The sequence below is a fragment of the Heterodontus francisci genome, chromosome 7, assembly GCF_036365525.1.
Source record: "Heterodontus francisci isolate sHetFra1 chromosome 7, sHetFra1.hap1, whole genome shotgun sequence".
Classification (NCBI taxonomy): Eukaryota; Metazoa; Chordata; class Chondrichthyes; order Heterodontiformes; family Heterodontidae; genus Heterodontus; species Heterodontus francisci.
The window spans coordinates 129,536,317-129,559,513 of NC_090377.1; the positions used below are offsets into that span (position 1 = coordinate 129,536,317).

Genomic DNA, 23,197 nt, shown 5'->3' on the forward strand with positions numbered 1-23,197 from the left:
ATTCAGGCACCCCTCCAGACAGACCCATCTAATAATGAGCCTCTCTCTTGACAGACCCGTCTAATAATGAATCTCACGTCAGACAGACCCATCTATTAATCAGCCTCCATCCAGACAGACATGTGTATTAATGAGTCTCCCTCCAGACGAACTAATGAGCCTCCCTCCAAGAAGACCCGGCTATCAATGAACCTCCCTCCAGACAGACCCGTCTATTAATGAACTTCCCTCCAGACAGACATGTGTATCAATGAGTCTCTCTCCAGATGGACCCATCTATTAATGAGTCTCCGTCCAGACTGACACGTTTAATGAGCCTCTCTCCAGACAGACTGTTAAAACCAGGTGAGAAAGAGGTCTAGGGTTCCCTTTCAGCCTTTCCCTGGTCTTACTGTAACAGGGTTTAATTTTTTCTAAACACACCATGTATTTAGCTCCCCCTTGGTGAATCCTTGTTCACCGCTTTCCAATTATAAGGGAAAGAAACCAGCACAAACAGGCTTTCTTAGGTTTAAAGAAGAAAGGTGAAATTTTACTAAACTTAATCTCTAATTCGGTTGATGCCTACAGATACACGACACGCCTACGCTAGCATGCATATGCGATACACACATGCAAATAGAGACAGAAAAGAGCAGAAGAAATAAAGTGGAAAAGTTTGAGGAATATCTGAAGTGTTCTTGTTGCAGGGCTTCGCGCTCACTGTAGAGTCCTTGATTGTAGGTAGATTCTTGCTTTTTGTTGGGGCCCAGTATTCTTCTTAAACCTTGTTCACTGTAGGAGATTTTTCTCTCTTGGGATTCATGTGTTTTCAGTCGGTTTTTGGAGCTCTATCAGAAAGAGATGGACGCAGACAGGAGAGGCTGTGACGAGCCAGCCAGGAGAGGTCTTTTCAATCCAGGAGCAAACAGCATTCTGCCAGTTCAAACACTGTCTCTACAATTGAAAACTCCCCAAGTTGGCCAGCAGGGTAGTCATGTGACTGACTGGTATAACTACTTCTGGCTTTGTGTATTGTGTGTGTCAAGGAATGGTCCTTTGTCTACACACACTGTTAATTTGCAAAAGTGTCTTTCCAGCCAGGGGCCTGGCAACCCCTTCTAACAGGCCTTCTCTTCTTCCCAGCAACAATTTGAAATTTAATGTCCATGTGGCGAAATGAATGTGCCTCATTCTTGGCAGGTGAGGGCCTACACGACACAGGCCCATCTATTAATGAACCTCCCTCCAGACAGACACATCTATTAATGAACCTCCCTCCAGACAGACACATCTATTAATGAACCTCTCTCCAGACAGACCCATCTATTAATGAGTCTCCCTCCAGACAGACCTGTCTGTTAATGAGCAGGAGTTCCTCAGGGTAGTGCCCGAGGCCCAATCATCTTCAGTTCCTTCGTCAATGATCTTCCCTCCATCATAAAGTCAGAAGTGGGGATGTGTGCTGATGATTGCACAATGTTCAGCACCTTTTGCGATTCCTCAGATAATGAAGCAGCCCATGTCCATATGCAGCAAGACCTGGACAACATCCAGGCTTGGGCTGATAAGTGGCAATTAACATTTGTGCCACACAAGTGCCAGGCAATGACCACCTCAAACAAGAGAGAATCTAACCCATCTCCCCTTGATGTTCAAGGGGCATTACCATTGCTGAATCCCCCACTATCAACATCCTGACATCCTGGGGGTCACTATTGACCAGAAACTGAACTGGACCAGCCACATAAATGCTGTGGTTACAAGAGCAGGTCAAAGGTTGGGAATTCTGCTGTGAGTAACTCACTTCCTGACTCCCCAATGCCTGTCCACCATCTACAAGTCAGGAGTGTGATGGAACACTCTCCACTTGCCTGGATGGGTGCAGCTCCAACAACACTCAAGAAGCTCAACACCATCCAGGACAAAGCAGCTCACTTGATTGGCACCCTATCCACCACCTTCAGCATTCACTCCCTTCACCACCGACACACAGTGGCAGCAATGTGTACCATCTACAAGATGCACTGCAGCAACACACCAAGGCTCTTTCAACAACAACTTCCAAACGCATGACCTCTACTACCTAGAAGGACAAGGGCAGCAGCTTCATGGGAACACCACCTGCAAGTTCCCCTCCACGCCACACATCATCCTGACTTGGAACTATATCGCCATTCCTTCACTGTCACTGGGTCAAAATCCTGGAACTCCCTTCCTAACAGCACTCTTGGTGTACCTACACCAGATGGACTGCAGCGGTTCAAGAAGGCAGCTCACCACCACCTTCTCGAGGGCAATTAGGGATGGGCAATAAATGCTGGCCTAGCCACATCCTATGAACAAATAAAAACAAACGTCTATTAATGAACCTCCGTCCACACAGACCAGTCTATTAATTTGCCTCCCTCTAGACAAACCAGTCTATCATTGTCACTCTCTCCAGACAGACCAGTCTATTCCACTTCTGTGTTCCTGTTCGATATGTTTACCGATCTCACCTGCCTGCTCCAGTAAAGGGAGGAAAGCATATTAAAATCTGGAGCAATAGTATTATGTAAGCTAGTCAAATGTAGACCAGAATGTGCAGAAATGTGCGGGAGGCACAGTGGTGCAGTGGTTAGCACCGCAGCCTCACAGCTCCAGCGACCCGAGTTCGGTTCTGGGTACTGCCTGTGTGGAGTTTGCAAGTTCTCCCTGTGTCTGCGTGGGTTTTTGCCGGGTGCTCCGGTTTCCTCCCACAGCCAAAGACTTGCAGGTTGATAGGTAAATTGGCCATTATAAATTGCCCCTAGTATAGGTAGGTTGTAGGGGAATTGAGGGAAGGTGGGGATGTGGTCGGAATATGGGATTAATGTAGGATTAGTATAAATGGGTGATTGATGGTCAGCACAGACTCGGTGGGCCGAAGGGCCTGTTTCAGTGCTGTATCTCTAAATAAAATAAAATAAATAAAATGCATTCATTTTTGGTTATCAGTATGACATAACGATAGTTAGCATAATAAGATTTTAAAAGTTGCATATTTATGATGCTGCATCTTCTCCTGACTTCATGCTTACCCCTCCCCTCAGCAACTCACAGTCCACTCACCCTCTGCTTTTACTAGAAACCCTGCAATCTTCTTCCTGTCCCCTATCCCCGCACAGAAAGAAATTAGGAATACTTCTCGTTTCATTGCCCTCCTGTGTGGATGCATCGCAAAGGAACGGGTCAGGACTGAAAGGCAATTTCCTCCAAGTTGTCAATAAATGTAGTTTGAATTATGAAGAAAATTATGAAGTTAGGCTTTGGTTTTCTATCTAGTTTTTGAAACTTCTCTTTGTGAAGTGTTGACTCACCATTCGCCACAGGTACCTTTGATCGTTTCTTCCTCTTTGCCTGTTGTCTCAGTTTGGATGCTTTCCTTTTTGCCCCCTCTGGTAATAAAATTGGATTACAATGATGGATACTTCTAATTAAAAACAGAATCTGATGAGCTTGGCTTTGTGAGCGAGTGGGATTTGCATGACTGGAGGTAGTGCATTCCTTCACAGCCCCATTTCACACCAGCCCTGCCTCATCTACCTAACTCAGATTTCTCAAGGGGCTTCTTAGATCGAAAGAAGACCCTTCAGAAAGAGTTCAAGCACTCATTATAATTACTGTTCATTTGTCAAGACAGAAATATGCTCTGTGCTGCTTTCTCTTTTTCTTATTTTGGCAATCCTTAAAAGCCCTGTTCAGTCATAATTGCAAAAATGGGTTTTAAGTCTTATCTCAAATCTAACATCTCCCTCCAGTCCCCCGTGTAGAAACACTAACCCACAACCTTGAAATTCAGTTTCACTGCCTGTAGTTCTAATTACGTTTGTGTGTGTGTGTGTGTGTGTGTTTACCTTTGAAGAAACAGAAAAATTCAGCCAAAGTAAAATTGTGACCAAAGATTAACAATTAAAGCAGTGCAATATTTTTCATTATAAATAATTAGAATGCACCAGCTGGCATTACTGGATTTTTAACAGTGGGCAAAGTGTTTTAACAAGATAATTGTCGCATCCCACGTGGGATTCCACACTGGGAATTCTAAAACCACCCCATGACTATGCATGCAACATCGATCAAGGAGCCCCTCAGGGCATTTCTGTTCGATTCCTACAGGTTCCTTAACACAGTCCATTCTCTGTATTCGGCCTGGTGTGGCTGGTTGAGGGTGACTGGATGCGCTTTCATTTTTTTGAGAAAATTTCAAACACATTTTCCCGTCGCTACTACTGCCCCTGCTGACCCTTGCTCTTCCCCCATTCTGTTGTTTCAATTGGCAGGACTCCTCTGATTGCCGCGGGCGTGATTGGTGGGCTCTTTATCATGGTCATTCTGGCCCTGGTGTTTGCCGTGTACGTGAGGAGGAAGCGCATCAAGAAGAAACGGGCAATGCGACGGTTTTTGGAAACTGAGGTAAAATATACTGAAAGGATCTATTTTGCTGAATCCATTTTGATTTAAAAGAGGAAGCTGTGTAAATGCACAAAAAATTCGCTTTGGTTTCTCACGCACCATGTCTTCCATTCTCTCCCTCATGCTCAGCCATCAGCCCAAGGTTCTGTGGGTCAGCTTCGCGGAACTTGGGTTTGTAATGGGTTACTGCCATGGGCATTCTGATCAATTAGGATTCAAAACTCAGATCCTCACAATTGCAAACCGTGAATTTAGAATAGGTTATTCATGATCGGCTAAGTGTCTGTCACATAATTCGGAAGCAAGAAGCTCGACACCATCCAGGATAAAGCAGCCCACTTGATCAGCACCCCACCCACCACCTTCAACATTCCCGCCCTTCACCACTGGCGCACAGTGGCAGCAGTGTGTGCCATTATACAAGATGCACTGCAAGGCTCCTTCGACAGCACTTTCCAAACCTGCAACCTCCACCACCTTGAGAGACAAGGGAAGCAAATGCACCATTTGCAAGTTCCCCTCCAAGCCACACACCATTCTGACTTGGAACTATATTGCTGTTCCTGCACTCGCTGGGTCAAAATCCTGGAACTCCCTTCCTAACAGCACTGTGGGTGTACCTACCCCACATGGACTGCAGCGGCTCAAGAAGGCAGCTCACCACCACCTTCTCAAGGGCAATTAGGGATCGGCAATAAATGCTGGCATTGCCAATGATGGTCATATTCCAGGAACAAATTTTAAAAAATCAACATTAATGTTTCTCTCTCACTGGTTGTTTGGGCCATAACTGCATGCTATGCTTGGACCACCTCAGCTCAACAGTAGCATGGAGATGTAGAGTAAGAGAATTGGAAGGCAGATAACAAGCCCTTGTTACCCCCACCCCCCACCCCAGCTTCAGAACTTACACAGTGTCACCAAAGAACCACATGCTCTCAATCCCATCCTATTGTGCTTCAATAGAAAGCAACAAGGATTTGATTATAGCCCATTGTCTGTGTCATCCCAGTCAGGCCAGCAGAGCACATCATGACTCCAGTTGTGAGGAAGGTAGTGTTGTGTGCAGTAGGCTGAGCCTATTTAGAAAGGCACAGATTATGGTAGTTTGTAGTGTGACACAAATAAAACTATCAATCCTCCTTGTCCAGTTTCCACCTACTCTGCTGATGCCCTCTGTTGCTTTAATTTTCCAATTTCCTGGCCCTAACCGTCTCCTCTTCACTATGGACGTCCAATCTCTCTACACCTCCATCCCCCACCAGAACGGTCTGAGGCCTCTCCTTTTCTTCCTTGAACTGAGGCCCAACCAGTCCCCATCCACCACCACCCTCCTCTGCCTGGCTGAACTTGTTTTCACATTGAATAATCACTTCCTCCAAATAAAGGGATTGCTTAGGGTACCCATATGGGTCCTAGCTTTACCTGTCTTTTTGTGGGATATGTGGAACATTCCTTGTTCCAGTCCTACTTGGGTTCCCTCCCTCACCTCTTTTTTCCAGCACATTGATGACTGTATCAGTCCCACTTCCTGCTCTCGCCCTGAACTGGAAAATTTCATTAACTTTGCTTCCAATTTCCACCCTTCTCTTGCCTTCACCTGATCCATCTTCAATTCTTCCCTTACCATCCTTGACTTCTCTGTTTCAATTTCTGGGGATAGGATATCAACCAGTATACACTATAAGCCCACTGACTCCCACAGCTACCTGGACTACACTTCCTCACATCTCGCTTCCTGTACGGACTCTATTCCATTCTCCCAGTTTCTCCATTGCAACAGTTCTGACAATATAGCCTTCCATACCAGTGCTTCTAATATAGAGTCATAGTGTCATTTACGGCACAGAAGGAGGCATTCAGCCCATCGAGTCCGTGCCAGCTCTCCATGAAGCTATCCAGTCAGTCCCACTCCCCTGCTTGATCCCCGTAGCCCTGAAAGTCTATTTCTCTCAGGTGGCCATCTAGTTTCCTTTTGAAATCGTTGTTTGTCTCTGCTTCCACCACCCTCGTGGATAGCAAGTTCCAGGTCATTACCACTCGCTGTGTAAAAAAGTGTTTCCTCACATTCCCCCTGCATCTCTTGCCCAATACCTTCAATCTGTGTCCCCTAGTCCTTGTACCATTAGTTAATGGGAAAAGTTTTTCCTTGTATAACTTATCTAAGCCTGTCATCATCTCGTACACCTCTATTAAATCTCCCCTCAATCTCCTTTGTTCAAAGAAGAACAAACACAGCTTTACCTTGTAACTAAAATGCTCCATCCCTGGAACCATTTTGGTAAATCTCCACTGCACCCTCTCAAGGACCCTCACATCCTTCCTGAAGTGTGGTGACCAAAAATGGATGCAATACTCCAGTTGGGGCCTAACCTGAGCTTTATAAAGGTTCATAAAGGGCAGCCATAAAGGTGGGGCTAAAGTGTGGCGAGTCGACTTAGCAGTTGGCAGGTAAAAAGACAGAGGCGCAAGGAGAGAGCCAACTGTGTAACAGCCCCGACAAACAAATTTTTCTGCAGCACCTGTGGAAGAGTCTGTCACTCTAGAATTGGCCTTTCTAGCCACTCCAGGCGCTGCTCCACACACCACTGACCACCTCCAGGCGCTTACCCATGGTCTCTCGAGACAAGGAGGCCAAAGAAGATTAAGGTTCAGCATAACCTCCCTGCTTTTGTACTCAATGCCTCTATTTATGAAGCCCAAGATCCTGTTTGCTTTGTCTTCCTTTTACCTCAACCAAGGACTCCCCCTCCACTGTGATTAACAGGGCCCTTGACTGTGTCCAATCTATTTCACACACCTCTGCTCTCACCCCTTCCCCTCTCTTCCAGAAGCACGGTAGGGTTCCCCTAGTCCTCACTTTCCACCCCACTGGCCTCCATATTCAACGGATGATCCTTCACAAATTCCACCACCTCCTGTGTGATGTCGCCACCAAAGACATCTTCCTCTCCCCTTTCAGCATTCCGAAGGGATCATTCCGTCTGCAATACCATGGTCCACTATTCTATCACCCACAACACCCCATCTCCTTACCTCAGCACCTTTCCGTGCAAGCGCAGGAGAGACTGTACCTGCCCTTTTTCCTCCTCCCTTCTCACCGTCCAAGGCCCCAAAGACTTCATCCAGGTGAAACAGCGATTTACTTATCCTCCTTTCACTTTTGTATACTGCATTCACTGGTCACGATGTGTTCTCTTCAACATTGGGGAGACCAAACGCAGATGGGGTGACCACTTTGCGGAATACTTTCATTCAGTCTGCAAGCATGACGCTGAGCTCCCAGTCACCCGTCATTTTAATTCTCCACCTTGCTCCCATTCTGACATTTCTGTCCTCAGCCTCCTTCAGTGTCCCAATAAAACACAATGCAAACTCAAAGAACAGCACCTCATCTTTTGACTGGGACCTTTACAGCTTTCTGGACTCAACATTGAGTTCAACAATTTTAGATTGTATCCTCGACCCTCATTCCGTTTCCTTTTTCTTTGCTGGTTTGTTTTTTTCTCTCCCTTGTTTCTCTATTATTTCCTTCCTTTTGCTTTGGGGCAGCAGCTATTCAGGATCCTGCCATTCACACCTCCTCTAGACACATCTTGTGTTTACTTGTCCCATTACCGCTCCCTTTGGCCTTGCACCATGGACCCTTTTGTCATTTAAGCTCTCCTGCTCTCCACCCTATCACAGACCTTTTTGTTCTTTTTCCACCCTCCTTCCTTTCACTTGTTCAAAACCGATTACATTTCTAACTTTTCCCTGTTCTGATGAAAAGTCACTGACCTGAAACAGTAACTCTGTTCCTCTCTCCACAGACGCTGCCAGACATGCTGAGTATTTCCAGCACTTTCTGTCTTTATTTCAGATTTCCAGCATCGTCAGTATTTTGCTTTTGTATTTATCAATTCTATCTGGGGCAATATGCTGTAATTTAGCATTCAGGTGTTGTTGAAGAGTTGCTGAATTCAAACCAATTAGGATTTGCTGCTTGTCCCCAATCACCCCTCCCTGTCTCTGGAACCTGTCCAACACTATAACCTCCATCTAATACTCTCAACATTTGCTTTGCCTTCATCCCACAATTGACAGCGATATGTTCAGCTGCCTAGGTGCCTTTACCCTGCTCTGGAATTCCCTCCCCATCTGCCTCTGCAGCTTCATCTCCTCCTTCAAGACAGTTCCTGAAACAAAACTTGTTGACCAAGCTTTTGGCCACCCTCCTAATGTCTCCTACTATGGCTCAGCATACATTTTCTCCACATGACTGTGAAGCCGTCTGACAGGTTTTTCTCTGTTAAAGGCAAGCTATGAAGGCAAATTGTTATCATTGCAATGTGGAGTTATGCTTGCAGCGCTCAGCTTCGGAATAGACAGTGCTGCTACATTCACCACTGTCTCTACTGTTGAATCGACATGGTCATTTAGGACATGTGGTTGCTGCCAGAGTTATATCACATTGGTCTGAGGGGGATTCGAACACTAGTCACAGAGGGCAGCATTATCGAATGTATCACTTACTCCCTCAAGCAATTTCTATTTTCCTTTTCTTTTTGCCTTTAGTTGGTGGAGCCTCTAACCCCCAGTGGTGCTGCACCTAATCAGGCACAGCTTAGAATCCTCAAGGAGACTGAACTGAAACGAATCAAGATTCTAGGTTCCGGTGCTTTTGGGACTGTCTACAAAGTGAGTAGTACTGTTGTGCTCTGTCATAATAACTCAGAGCGTTAACTCCTATCTATTAACGTTGATAGTTTCCCGAGACTTTGCAATTCCCTTTGCCTCATCAGCTGCCTTCTAAAATTATGATTTAAGGCCGAAGAACTGCACACACGTTCAGTTCTTCTTAATGTGGGCTGATCTGTCTAAATTTATTCTCCTCATAGATTTTGTTGTTGATGTTAACTGTTGACAGCTAAGGAAAAACTCCCCCAGCTGCAGCCATTTGTGATGGAAACAGTTTGTTTGTACGAAGCATTTCTCTGAGATGATGTTTTCTGCCTTCATCAGGGCATCTGGGTCCCAGAGGGGGAGACAGTGAAGATTCCTGTGGCCATTAAGATCCTACGTGAGAGAACAGGTCCCAAGGCGAATGTAGAATTCATGGACGTAAGTCGATGGCATGTAGCCGCTGATTAATTTTGCGAGTACAGTAATGGAAACAAGGGAGGTGACAGTTATTGATTATACTGGAGGTGTCAATGAAACAGAAGAATGAGGTGTTTCAAATGAAGTTGGAGTACTTAGCTGGAGGTTCATTTAGATCCGATTTGAAAATGATTAAAGTGCCGAGCTAGCAAACGGAGCCTAGCCACACACAAGCGCCAGTCACATCATTGTGGGAGCAGCTCCTAACTGAGGATAATGTATTACTAATGAACATAATCAGATGATGCAGTTTTCACAGTTAGTTTGGTGAAGGTGTAATTAAGCTAAGCACGGCAACATCCCGTTAATGTGAAACCTATTCAAAGATGCCAGCTGAATTTACAGTACAACAGGAGAGAGCAAAAAAAAAACCACCACTGTGCTTCAGCTTGTCTCGATTGCATTACATCTGGGCACTGCATGTTCATTGTAATCAGACACCATTTACAAAATGTTCAATTAACAGCAACTATCTTGCTATAATTTTAGCTCCATCAAATTTTGTATAATTAAAGTGTAAATGCTTTGCAGATTATTGCTGCATCCGTTTTGGCCAAGCACTATATGAGTAAGATAGAAAGGTGGTTCCATTCAGTAGTAGTCCACTGCTATATCAATTAACGTCTCAATAATAAGTGGCACCTGCCAGTGTGATGGAGAGGTTAAAATGTCATATATAGTATAGAGCATTACATATATATGACATATTATCATGGTACATCATGTGGTATGATGTATGTTTCCCAATAGCATGTTAGTTACGTGCTAATATGGACAGATGAATGACAGAAAGAATGGCTGCTCGCCATGTTCTGTCATGGCAACAAATCGTGGAGAATAAAAAAAAAGGAAGACTTGCATTTATATAGCGCTTTCCACGACCACCGGACATTTCAAAGCACTTTACAGCCAATTAAGTACTTTTGAAGTGCAGTTACTGTTATAATGTAGGGAATGCAGCAGTCAATTTGCACACAGCAAGCTCCCACAAACAGCGATGTGATAATAAGCAGTTAATTTGTTTTAGTGATGTCGGCTGAGGGATAAATATTGGCAAGGACACCAAGGATAACTCCACTGCTCGTCTTCGAAATAATGCCATGGGATCTTTTACATTCATTCAAGAGGGCAGACCGGTCTCAGTTTAACATCGCATCTGAAAGACAGCACCTCTGACCGCACAGCACTCCCTCACTTATTGCACTGGCGTGCCAGCCTAGATTTTTGTGTTGAAGCTCTGGAGTGGAATTTGAACCCAGAACCTTGTAACTCAGAGGTGATAGTGCTATCACCTGAGCCACCGCTGACACATTCAATTAACCAATCCTCATATTTGTCTGAGCAGACACTAACCATGAAAGTTTACTGGATACCACGGTTAATTGCATTGGCTGAAAAATGGCAACTGACAGAAGGGTCGATAACCAGAGGACACAGATTTGTGATAATTGGCAAAGGAACCAGAGAGGAGACAAGGAGATTTTTTTTTTACAAAGCGAGTTGCTGTGGTCTGGAATGCACAGCCTGAAGAGGTGGAAGAAGCAGATTCGATAATAACTTTCAAAAGGGAATTGGACATGCACTTGAAAAGGAAAATAAATGTAGGCTGAGGGAATGAGCAGCGGGAATGGTACACCCAATAGAAGCCCTTTGACTGGAGTTGTTTGCTCTAATCCCTATTTCCTGTCCTTTCCCTTTATCCTTTGATGTTCTTTTCTTCCGAATACTTAACCAGTTCTCATTGAAGAGGTGTTATAGTCTCTGCCTCAATAGCCACCATGGTATAATCTTCCATGTTCTAATAACAATCCTTCACTACTTACTCCCCCAAATTATTTTCAAATCTTTTGCTAGTTCCCCTTAACTTTCGCTGTTCCATTTTTTTTCATAACTAGAAACTCTCGTTCCTTGAATGATTCCAGTGAATCTTCATTGTAACCTTCCCTTGACTGGAATAGCCTTCCCATCATGGGATACCCCAACTATGGCCTAACCAACATCCAATCTTTTTATATTCCAAGCTCTCTGTATAAATTACATCATCCAATTTTGTTTTTTATGGCCTTTTCTACCTGCACTTTCACCATCAAAGATGTATGGCCTAGAAATTCGGTCACTAAAAGGCCTCCTAGGCCTTTGATATGATGACAAGGAAGTGCTCGCACGTTTTGAGCCAGAAGTGCATTGATAAAGGTTAAAAAAACAGCATGTGATACCCACGCCTGAAACAGGCATCAGTCCCTTTGCATTTGCAGATCAGGGATCTAATGTCTGTTTTAGGCCCCCTCTGCAAGATCGGTTTGCACTGAGGTAACTGGTTGCATTCAGAGAAGCCAGTCTACATGCAGCCTAACAGGCGATCCTCAAAGGGACCGCTGTAGGCTGCAACTAGCCTGATAAGTATTTGAAATATACTTACCTGAATGTGGAGCCAGGAGCAACAGGGATACTCTTCCCTCCCCATGTTCAAGAATGCAGGCCCCTACCCACTCCCCTGCCACCACCTCCCCCCCAACCCCGATCAGAACTGCAGCCCCCGCCCCATGATCACTGCCACTACCTCCTGCTTCCCCAGCCCATCACTATCTCCCTCCGATCAACCACCTCCTTCCTGACCCAATCGTCCCTTTCACGGTTGTCCCCCCCCCCCCCACTTCCTCTCTTATCTGTGGACCGCTGCTGGCATCACAGCAGAATTTTCTTCAATGGGAATAAGGCCCCAGGCCCAAAATCAGGTGTGTTTCAGACCTTACCATTCAGGTGTGCTTCAATTCCAATGCCTCTGTGTCTATACGCTAGATCTCTGCATTCCCCCAATGTGTAGGAATTCCCTCTTTTCCATTCTGTGCCAGCTGCCCAAGGGGTTGATGTTAGTAAGGCAGAGATGGGGCTGGGATGGGGTTGGTAAACCAAAATAAGAACATAGAACATGAGAACTTGGGAAATAAAAGCAGGAGTAGGCCCTACAACCCCTCAAGCTTGCTTTGCCATTCAGGAAAACCGTGTGATCTTCTACTTCAATTCCAGATCTCTGCCCTATCCCATATCCGTTGATTCCCTTCCTGTCCAAAAAAATTGATCAGTCTCTGTCTTGAATATAATTAATGACTGGGGTGGAGAATTCCAAAGATTCACAAACCTTTGAGCGAATAAATTTCTCCTCATCTCAGTCTTGAATGGCTGACCCCTTATCCTGAGACTGTGCTGGCGATTCTAGACTCTCCAACCAGAGGAAACAGTCTCTCAGCATCTACCCTGTCCAGTCCCCTCAGAACCTGATAAGTTTCAATGACATCACCTCTCATTCTTCTAAATATAGTCTTATTCTACGCAACCCTTCCTCGTAGGACAGCCCTCTCATCCCAGGAATCAATCTCTAAGGTAAGTATATCCATCCTTAGATAAGCAGACCAAAATCAAGTACGCAGTACTCCAGGTTTCGACAAAGACCAAATGATTGCAGCAAGACTTCTTTCACCTTATACTCCAACCAACGTTCCCCTTATTTTTTTTTTTGAGTGTGCGGATGATTTATTTAAGTGCACGATTCCTTTCATTTCTTTTGCACAGTTGCACATGCACGGTAACTGAAAGGGGCCGACTCATGCCTGGTCTGCACAGGGATTTTTGGGTTCTGGCCATGCAGCTTACAGGGAATATTGGCTCCACCCTCATTGTAATAAAAGCCAACATACCATTTGCCTTCCTAATTGCTTGCGATGGGACTCAGGAAGAAATCATGTTCAGCATTTCAACAGTAAGAGGGCCGTCATAGTAGAAGCGAGAAACATAAAAGATGCAAGTAGGTTTGAAACGGAAGGTGAGCACAGCACAGTAAACACTCTGGATGACTACTTCCTCCAGGTAGGCACGAGGGAAAACACAAGCAACACGACAAAATTAATGAGTTTGAATATAACTGAGGTGGAAATCTTAGGCAGGCTAACATGACTCAAAACAAATAAATCCACTGGATAAGATGGTGTCAATGATAGATTTTGAAGGAGACCAGAGAAGAGATTTATGAAGCAATGAGATGGGCCGCACACCCAAGAACCGCCAAAATCTCCGGCGTGGTGACTCATTTAAATGGCCGGGGCAGCCCGCCCTCGAGGCCTGCTACCCCACCCGATCCCGACGGGACCCGACGACATGTGTCGGGTTCGGGTCGGGCCCATCCTCCGGGGCCGGCATTCGGGCTCGGGTCGGGTTGGGCTGAGTGCAGATTGAGTTGGGTCGGGTCGGGCCGGACAAACACGGTAAGTATTAAAAATTTAAAAAAACTAACCTGAGCTTGGAGTCCAGGACGAAACTGAGTCTGCGCAGTGAGCGAGTGACGTCACTATGACGTCTCACGCATGCACTGCAGCTTCTTGCAGGTTCGGTGTCAGGAAGATAAGTAAATGGATGTTCGGGTCAGGCCGAGTGGTGGTGGGTTCGGGTTGGGTCGGGCTCTAGGCAAAATCGGAGAGACTCGGGCCCGCTGTGGTTCGGTCGGATTCTTTTTCCTGACCGAAAGCAGGCCTCTAGCCCACTCCACCTCCCCCCATCACATGGAGGTGGCGGGCTGTGCCTCACCGGCAATGGCGTCAGCTGCCTGTGCACAGGCACTGGTGCCATTTTGAAAAGGCAGCCTGTCCTGTCCGCATATTTAAATTTTTGAAGAAGTAAACCTCCAAAATTAAATAAATAAATTTATAATGCCCCTTTCCCACCCCCCAATAACAATTATAGTAACCATTTGCCCTTCCCCTACAAAACACTTAGCTTTTACATCTGACCTTCCCCCGCCAAACTGCACAAAGTTTAAAGGTCAACCCTTCCTGTACCCCTCACTTTCTGTACCCCTTCACACTCTCTCTCTGTATTCCCCCACTCTCTCTCTGTAACCTCCCCACTCTTTCTCTCTCTGTATGCCCCCACTCACTCTCTCTGTATCCCCCCACTCTCTCTGTACCCTCCCCACTGCATCTCTCTCTACCCCTCAAAGTCTCTCTCTGTACCTACCCCACTCTATCTGTACCCTCCCCACACTCTCACTCTGTGTACCGCCCCCCCGCCCCCCACTCTCTCTGTACCCTCCCCACTCTCTTTTTCTGTAACCCCCACTCGCGCTCTCTGGACCCTCCCCACACTCTGTCTCTGTACCTCCCCCACTCTCTCTCTATACCCCTCCCGCTCTCTCTCTCCGTATACCCACTCTTTCTCTGTACCACCCCACTCTCTCTCTCTACCCCTCCCACTCTCTCTGTACCCCCCCTCTCTGTGCCACCACCACCCTCTCTGTACCCACCCACTCTCTCTCTCTGTACCCCCCGCAACACTCTCTCTGTACCCCCCACTCATTCTCTCTCTGTTTCCCCTCTCTCCCTGTACCCTCCCCCACTCTCTCTGTATCCTCCCCACACTCTCTCTCTCTGTACCCCCACTCTATTTCTCTGTACCCCCCAACTCTCTATCTCTGTATCCTCCCCACATTCTGTCTCTGTACCCCCCACTCTCTCTCTTTGTACCCCCACTCTCTCTCTCTGTAACCCCCACTCTCTCTCTCTGTAAACCACCACTCACCCTCTCTGTACCCCCCACTCTCTCTCTGTAACCCCCACTCACCCTCTCTGTAACCCCCACTCTCTCTCTCTGTAACCCCCCACTCACTGTCTCTGTACCCTCCCCACTCATTCTCTCTCTGTACCCCCCCTTTCTCTGTACCACCCACTCTGTCTCTCTGTAACCCCCCAACCCTCTCTCTCTCTATACCCTCCCCACTCTCATTCTCTCTGTACTCCCCCACACTCTCCCTGCACCTCCTCCCTAACTACCACCCTCCCCCCCCCATTCTCTCTCTCTCCTCTTCCAACTTGGTCTCTGACCACTGCTGAGAGCGTTAACAGCACTTTAGGCCTTAGACAAGTTTGTGGTTTTCCGGCAGACTTTCAAAAAAAATCGGAACCACCCGAATCTATCTGAAGTTGGGAAATGCTGTTCTGCTTCAGCACCTGTCAGCTGTGAAACTGGCACTTGTGTTTTTTAAAATCCGGTCTGAGGAAGCTAATGGGAATTTTTTCATCCGTGAAATTACCAGTCACGGATCTTAAAGTTATTTACCATGGACACCGGTGTCCGTGTACGGACACTTTGCCAACCCCTGTAGCCAACGTAGCATTTCTGAAGTAGAGCCACTGTTGTAATGTTGGAAACGCAGCAGCCAATTTGTGCGCAGCAAGCTCCCATAGACAGCACGAAGATAAGCTCCATATAATCTATATTGGTCAGGATGCTGGGGATAACTCCCCTTTTTTTTTTCCAAAGCAGTATGTTGGGATCGTTTACATCCACATGAGAGCAGACAGGGCCTCAGTTTAACGTCTCATGTGACAGAGAGTACCTCCAACAGTGCAGCACTTCCTCACTACTACACTGGAGTATCAGCTGAAATTTGTACGCTTAAGGATTCTGCTGTGGGACTTGAACCCACAACCTCAGAGGCAAAAATGCTAACAACTGAGCTACAGCTGACCTGCATCATGTACTTTACCTCTGACGCAATTAGGGCTCCCTTCAATTTAAAAAAAAATTGAATTTTGAAACCAACTTTATCACTTTTTTTAACTCCTGATCATTCAAATTCCACATAACCCTGCCCCTCCCCCTCCAGAACTTGGAACAGTCTGGACAAGTCTTGTACCAGTGATTGTGCCTGGATACGTGGAAAGTGGGAATGGCATATAGTGCAGTTGTGGAAAGATGCGAGCTATTCTCCCCACACTCAGTTTTCCTCCCCAGAAGGAAGGTAGGCAGTTTGTGTTTTAAGCTGGAACCAAATTTTTTTCAAAGAAAAAGCAAACAGTCAAATCTGCAGTCAATTCTGCTTGTAACAGACGATAGCAATTTGCACTTATATACCAGCTTTACCATTGTAAAACATCCCAATTCACAGGAGTGTGGTAAGACTAAATTTGACACCAAGCCACATAGGGAGAGGTGACCAAAAGCCTGGTCACAGAGGCATGGATAAAGGAGCGTCTTAAAGGAGGAGAGAGAGGTAGAGAGGCGGAGAGGGTTAGGGAGGGAATTCCAGAGCTTGGGACTTAGGCAGCTGCAGGCATGGCCGCCAATGGTGAGGTGAAGGAAATCAGGGATGCACAAGAAACCAAACTGGAGGAATGCAGAGATCTCGGAGAGTTATAGGGCTGGAGGAGGTTACAGAGATCGGGAGGGGTGAGGTCGTGGAAAGATTTGATTACAAGGATGAGAATTTAAAATTTGAGGTGTGGCTGGACTGGGAGCTAATGTAGGTCAGTGAGCAGAGGGATGATAGGTGAATGGGTGTTGGAGCGAGTTAGGAGATGGGGAGCAGTTTTTGGATGAGCTGTAGTTCACGGAGGATGGACAACCTGTACATTGGTGAGATGGTGCTTTTTACAGGGAGACGAGTTGCTTTGGTCAGAAGCAATTGTCAGGATGGTAAGGTGTAAAGCATCGGAGTGAACTGACAGGCAAGGCAAACGGCTGGGAGGGCCGAGCGATGGAGCATTGTTGTGAGTAGGTAGTTAAATTGAGTTATTTCCCCGACTGGGAGGTGCTGAAGGTTCAGAAATAGCTTTGTAAGCCACTTCTCGAGGTGCTCAAGGTGCTTCGATCTCCGGAATGCTTATTGAGCTGCACTAGGATGATAGATTCTGGTCAGCTGATGACAGTAATATCAAAGGAAACAAATTAATAATCGTCAGCAGATGAGAAAGTGGAAGTGCCGATTGGGGAGGAATTAAACTCGCAAGGCTGCTGATTGGAAACAACCATTCAGTTCCTCTTGCCGCTCTTTAATTTCTTCCATCCTGTCTATGAAGAAACATGTCACATGATGCACAACTTGCACCTCAGTTTAAAAAGCAGTTTAAAAAAAAATTCAGTCTGAAGTAATGTATTCAGTTCTGGAAGGATATACTGTTTTTGGAAGGCATGCAGTGCAGGTTGATCAGAATGGTAACAGAGCCGTAAAGGTTTAGTATGAGAACAGGTTGCATAGACTATGCTTGTATTCCTTTGAGTATAGAAGATTAAGCGGTGATCAAATTGAGGTGTTTGGACTGGATTGTTGGAAAAATCCACCTGGTTCACCAATGCCCTTCAAGGAAGGAAATCTGCTGTCCTTACCTGGTCTGGTCTATATGTGACTCCAGACCCACAGCAATGTGGTTGACTCTTGCCCTCTGAAATTGCCTAGAAAGCTGCTTAGTTGTATCTAACTGCTAAGAAAATGTATAAGAATAAAGCTGGACAAAACACTTGGAATCAACCTAAGTACTGGATTTGGACCTGACAAAGGCTTAACCAGCCCCGTCGACCCTGCAAAGTCCTCCTCACTAATATCTGGAGACTTCTGCCAAAATTGGGAGAGCTGTCCCACAGACTAGTCAAGCAACAGCCTGACATAGTCATACTTTTCAGCCAACAACCCAGATTCCTCCATTACTATCCTGGGTATGTTCTGAACCTCTGGCAGCAGCACAGTGGTATACAGTCGGGAGGGAATGGCCCTGGGAGTCTTCAGCATTAACTCTGGAGCCCATGAGGTCTCATGGCATCAGGTCGAACAGAGGCAAGGAAACCCCCTGCTGATTACCACCTACTGCCCTACCTCAGCTGATGAATCAGTGCTCCTCCACGTTGAACAGCACTTGGAAGAAACACTAAAGGGCACAGAATGTACTCTGGTTGGGAGTCTTCAATGCCTGTCACCGAGAGTGGCTCAGTAGCACCACTATTGGTTGAACTGGTCGAGTCCTGAAGGACATATCTGCCAGACTGAGCCTGTGGCAGCTGGTGAGAAAAACAACATGAGGGAGAAACCTACCTGAGCTCATTCTGACCAATTGTTGCAGATGTAACTGTCCAAAAAACAGGACAGATCCAACCCAGCCAAATACCACCCCATTAGCCTACTCTCAATCATCAGTAAAGTAATGGAAGGGGTTATCAAGAGTGCAATCAACTGGCATTTACTCATCAATAACTTGCTGACTGATGTTCACTTTCAGTTCTGTCAGAAATATTCAGCTCCGGACCTCGTTACAACCAAGGACAAAAGAGCTGAATTCCACAGGTGAAGAGAGACTGCCCTTGGCATCAAGGAAGCATTTGACCAAATGTGGCATCAAGGAGCCCTAGCAAAATTGTAGTCAATGGGAATTGGAGGAAAACAACCCATTGTTTGGAATCATACCTAACACAAAGGAAACTGATTGTGGTTGTTGGAGGTCAATCATCTCAGCCCCAGGACATGACTGCAGGAATTTCTCAGGGTCATATCCTAGGCCCATCTTCAGCTGCTTCATCAAAGACCTTCCCTCCATCATAAGGTCAGAAGTGGGGATGTTTTCTGATGATTGTACAATGTTCAGCACCATTCGCAACTCCTCAGATACTGAAACTGTCCATGTGCAGATGCAGCAAGACCTGGACAGCATTCCTTCCCCTTCTTCTTAGGCAGTCCCTCGGGATTGAGGCTGACTTGCTTCTGCTCCAGTTCAGTGAGCTCTGAGATGGCCGATAAGCCCAATGCGTGATCTACAGATTCTGCCACATGAGGGGCGGCTGATGCTTGAAGGGGCAGGTAGATGTGTAATTTGGAGGTTTGTGCACTCCCTCTGATGCCTCGCTTTTGCCTCTGCATGTTCTCAATTAAGCCCCTTGAGGTGTATGATGCCTTCCCAAATGAGCATTCTCCATCTAGGACAGTCTCGAGCCAGCGACTCCCATGAGTTGACAGGGGTGTTCCATCTCTTCGGGGATGCTTTGAGGACATCTCTGAAGCATTTCTGCTGTCCTCCTGGGAGTCTCCTGCTGCTGAGTAGAACAGATGCTTTGAGAGTCTGGTGTCAGGCATGCAAACAACATATCCCACCCAGCGGAGCTGGTTTAGGGTGATTAGCACCCTGATGCTGGACAGGTTGCCTTGGGAGAGGACGCTGCTGTTGGATGACCTTTCATCGCACCGGATTTGGAGGATCTTGCAGAGGCACCTCTGGTGGTACTTCTCCAGTGCTTTGAGGTGCCTGCTATAGGTTGTCCAAGTCTCCCAAGCATATAGGAGTGCAGGGAACTCTGTTTCCCAGTAAACCATGATCTTAGTCTCAGGTTTGAGATCCTGATCCTCAAACACGCTCTTCCTCTGTCGGCCGAAGGCTGAGTTGGCACCTTGGAGGCGATGATGAACCTCGTCGTCTATATCTGTCTTTGGCGAGAGGAGGCTCCCAAAATATGGAAAATGGTCCACATTTTCAAGGATCTTGCCCTTGATCTTGATTAATGGGGGGAGGTGTTGTGCTGTGGGAGTTGGTTGGAAGAGGACCTTCATTCAGACTTGGGCTGTTGAGCAGGAAATAACATTTACACCACACAAGTACCAGGCAATGACCATCTCCAACAAGAGAGAGTCGAAGCAACTCCCCTTAACAATCAATGGTATTACCATCATCAAATTCCCCACCATCAACATCCTGGGGTCACCATTGACTCGAAATTTAACTGGACCAGACACATAAATACTGTGGCTTCTGGAGCTGGTCAGAGGCTGGGAATTCTGTGGCGATTGACTCACCTCCTAACTCCCCAAAGCCATTCCACCATCTAAAAGGCACAAGTCAGAAGTGTGACGGAATACTCTCCACTTTCCTGGATAATCGCAACTCCAACAACATTCAAAAAGCTCGACACTATCCAAGACAAAGCAGCCCACTTGATTGGCACCCCGTCTACCACCTTAAATCTCACTCACTCACTACCAGTGCACTGTGGCTGCTGTGCATACTATGTACTCACAGTTCACAGCAACTCACCAAGGCTTCTTCAACAGTACCTCCCAAACCCACAACCTCTACCACCTAGCAAGGACAAGAACAGCAGGTACAAGTTCCCCTCCAAGTCACACACCATCCTGACTTGGAAATATACCAGCAAACCTTCATTGTCGCTGGGTCAGAATCCTGGAACTCCCTACCTTACACACTGTGGGAGTACCTCACCGTACGGACTGCAGCAATTCTAGAAGGTGGGCTCACCACCACCTTCTCACGGGCAATTGTGGATGGGCAATAAATGCTGGTCTTGCAAGTGACACCCACATCAGTCATGAATAATAAAATCAAAATTGAGAGAAACAGTTTCCTCTGGTGGAAGCAAGGATACATAGCCTTCAAATTAGAGCATGGCCATTCAGGGGGGATGGTCAGGAAGCACTTCCTCACGCAAAGGATAGTGGAAATCTGGGACTCTCTCCCCCAAAAAGCTGTGGAGGCTGGGAATCAATTAAAAATGTCAAAACTGAGTTGGATAGATTTTTGTTAGGCAAGGGTATTAAAGGTTACAGAATCAAGGCAGATAAATGGAGTTAAGATAACGATCAACCATGATCCAGTTGAGTGATGGGAGTGGCTCAAAGTGTTGAATGGCTTACTGCTGTTCCTTTTGTAATATTACTTGTTCCTTTGATATGTGAACTATTGTAAGACTCACAGGACTACAAGTAATATCCAAAGAAAACATGGGTTTTATTTTATATATCTTCTTTGGCCTCGTTGCCTCGAGAGACAATGGGTAAGCGCCTGGAGTGTCTATCAAAGACCAATTCTAGAGTGTTCCACAGGTGCTGCAGATAAAATTGGTTGTTGGGGCTGTTACACAGTTGGCTCTCCCTTTGCACTTCTGTCTTTTTTCCTGCCAACTGCTGAGTCTCTTCGACTCGCCACACTTTAGCCCCGCCTTTATGGCTACCCGCCAGCTCTGGCGATCACTGGCAACTCACAGAATCACAGAACAATACAGTGCAGAAGAGGCCCTTCTGCACCGATGCATTAAAGACACCTGACCTGCCTATCTAATCCCATTTGCCAGCACTTGGCCCATAGCCTTGAATGTTATGACGTGCCAAGTGCTCATCCAGGTACTTTTTAAAGGATGTGAGGCAACCCGCCTCTACCACCCTCCCAGGCAGTGCATTCCAGACCGTCACTACCCTCTGGGTAAAAAAGTTCTTCCTCAAATCCCCCTTAAACCTCCCGCCCCTCACATTAAACTTGTGACCCCTCGTAACTGACCCTTCAACTAAGGGGAACAGCTGCTCCCTATCCACCCTGTCCATGCCCCTCAATCTTGTACACCTCGATCAGGTCACCCCTCAGTCTTCACTGCTGCAGCGAAAACAACCCAATCCTATCCAACCTCTCTTCATAGCTTAAATATTTCATCCCAGGCAACATCCTGGTGAATCGCCTCTGCACCCCCTCCAATGCAATCACATCCTTCCTATAATGTGGCGACCAGAATTGCACGCAGTACTCCAGCTGTGGCCTTACTAAAGTTCTGTACAACTAAAACATGACCTCCCTGCTTTTGTAATCTATGCCTCGATTGATAAAGGCAAGTGTCCCATATGCCTTTTTCACCACCCTATTAACCTGCCCTTCTGCCTTCAGAGATCTATGGACAAACACGCCAAGGTCCCTTTGTTCCTCGGAACTTCCCAGTGTCAGGCCATTCATTAAATACTTCCGTGTCACATTACTCCTTCCAAAGTGTATCACCTCACACTTTTCAGCATTAATTTCCATCTGCCACTTTTCTGCCCATTTGACCATCCCGTCTATATCTTCCTGTAACCTAACTGACTCCCACGACTTGTGATCAATGTCACAGAACTTCATGTCACGTTTGCAGACATCTTTAAAGTGGAGACATGGACGGCCGGTGGGTCTGATACCAGTGACAAGCTCACTGTACAATGTGTCCTTGGGGATCCTGCCATCTTCCATGCGGCTCACATAGTCAAGCCATCTCAAGCTCCGCTGGCTCAGTAGGGTGTATATGCTGGGGATGTTGGCCGCCTCGAGGACTTCTGCATTGGAGATATGGTCCTGCCACCTGATGCCAAGGATTCTCCGGAGGCAGCGAAGATGGAATGAATTGAGACGTCACTCTTGGCTGACATACGTTGTCCAGGCCTCGCTGCCGTAGAGCAAGGTACTGAGGACACAGGCTTGATACACTCGGACTTTTGTGTTCCGTGTCAATGTGCCATTTTCCCACACCGTCTTGGCCAGTCTGGACATAGCAGTGGAAGCCTTACCCATGCGCTTGTTGATTTCTGCATCTAGAGACAGGTTACTGATGATAGTTGAGCCTAGGTAGGTGAACTGTTGAACCACTTCCAGAGCATGGTCGCCAATATTGATGGATGGAGCATTTCTGACAGACTGTCCCATGATGTTCGTTTTCTTGAGGCTGATGGTTAGGCCAAATTCGTTGCAGGCAGCCGTAATCCTGTCGATGAGTCTCTGCAGACACTGTTCAGTGTGAGATGTTCATGCAGCATCATCAGCAAAGAGGAGTTCCCTGATGAGGACTTTCCGTACTTTGGTCTTCGCTTTTAGACGGGCATAAGAAATTGTGGATAAGAAATTCTGCTGGTGTTGATGCGCGGGCGGCCCTTCTGCTTGGAGTGATGCAGCTTCTTTGCTTTGAATCTAACCTTGCTGCACACCGGGGAGTGGTTGGTGTGGCAGTCCGCACTGTGGAAGCTGCATGTGATTTGAACGCTGTTTAAAGCGGCTCGCCTTGTGATGATGAGGTCCAACCTGGTGCC

At 46.6% G+C, this 23,197-nt stretch overlaps 1 protein-coding gene across 3 annotated transcripts in view; it reads left to right on the top strand.

The window, feature by feature from the left end:
• Window positions 1–23,197, top strand: part of LOC137372320 (receptor tyrosine-protein kinase erbB-4-like) — a 1,059,900-nt gene that overhangs the window by 750,231 nt on the left and 286,472 nt on the right. For all 3 annotated transcript variants that reach the window (XM_068036154.1, XM_068036155.1, XM_068036157.1), the window contains exons 17-19: window positions 4,284–4,416; window positions 8,974–9,096; window positions 9,421–9,519. In XM_068036154.1, the coding sequence (XP_067892255.1) occupies window positions 4,284–4,416; window positions 8,974–9,096; window positions 9,421–9,519 (355 nt within the window). The remainder of the gene's footprint in view (window positions 1–4,283; window positions 4,417–8,973; window positions 9,097–9,420; window positions 9,520–23,197) is intronic.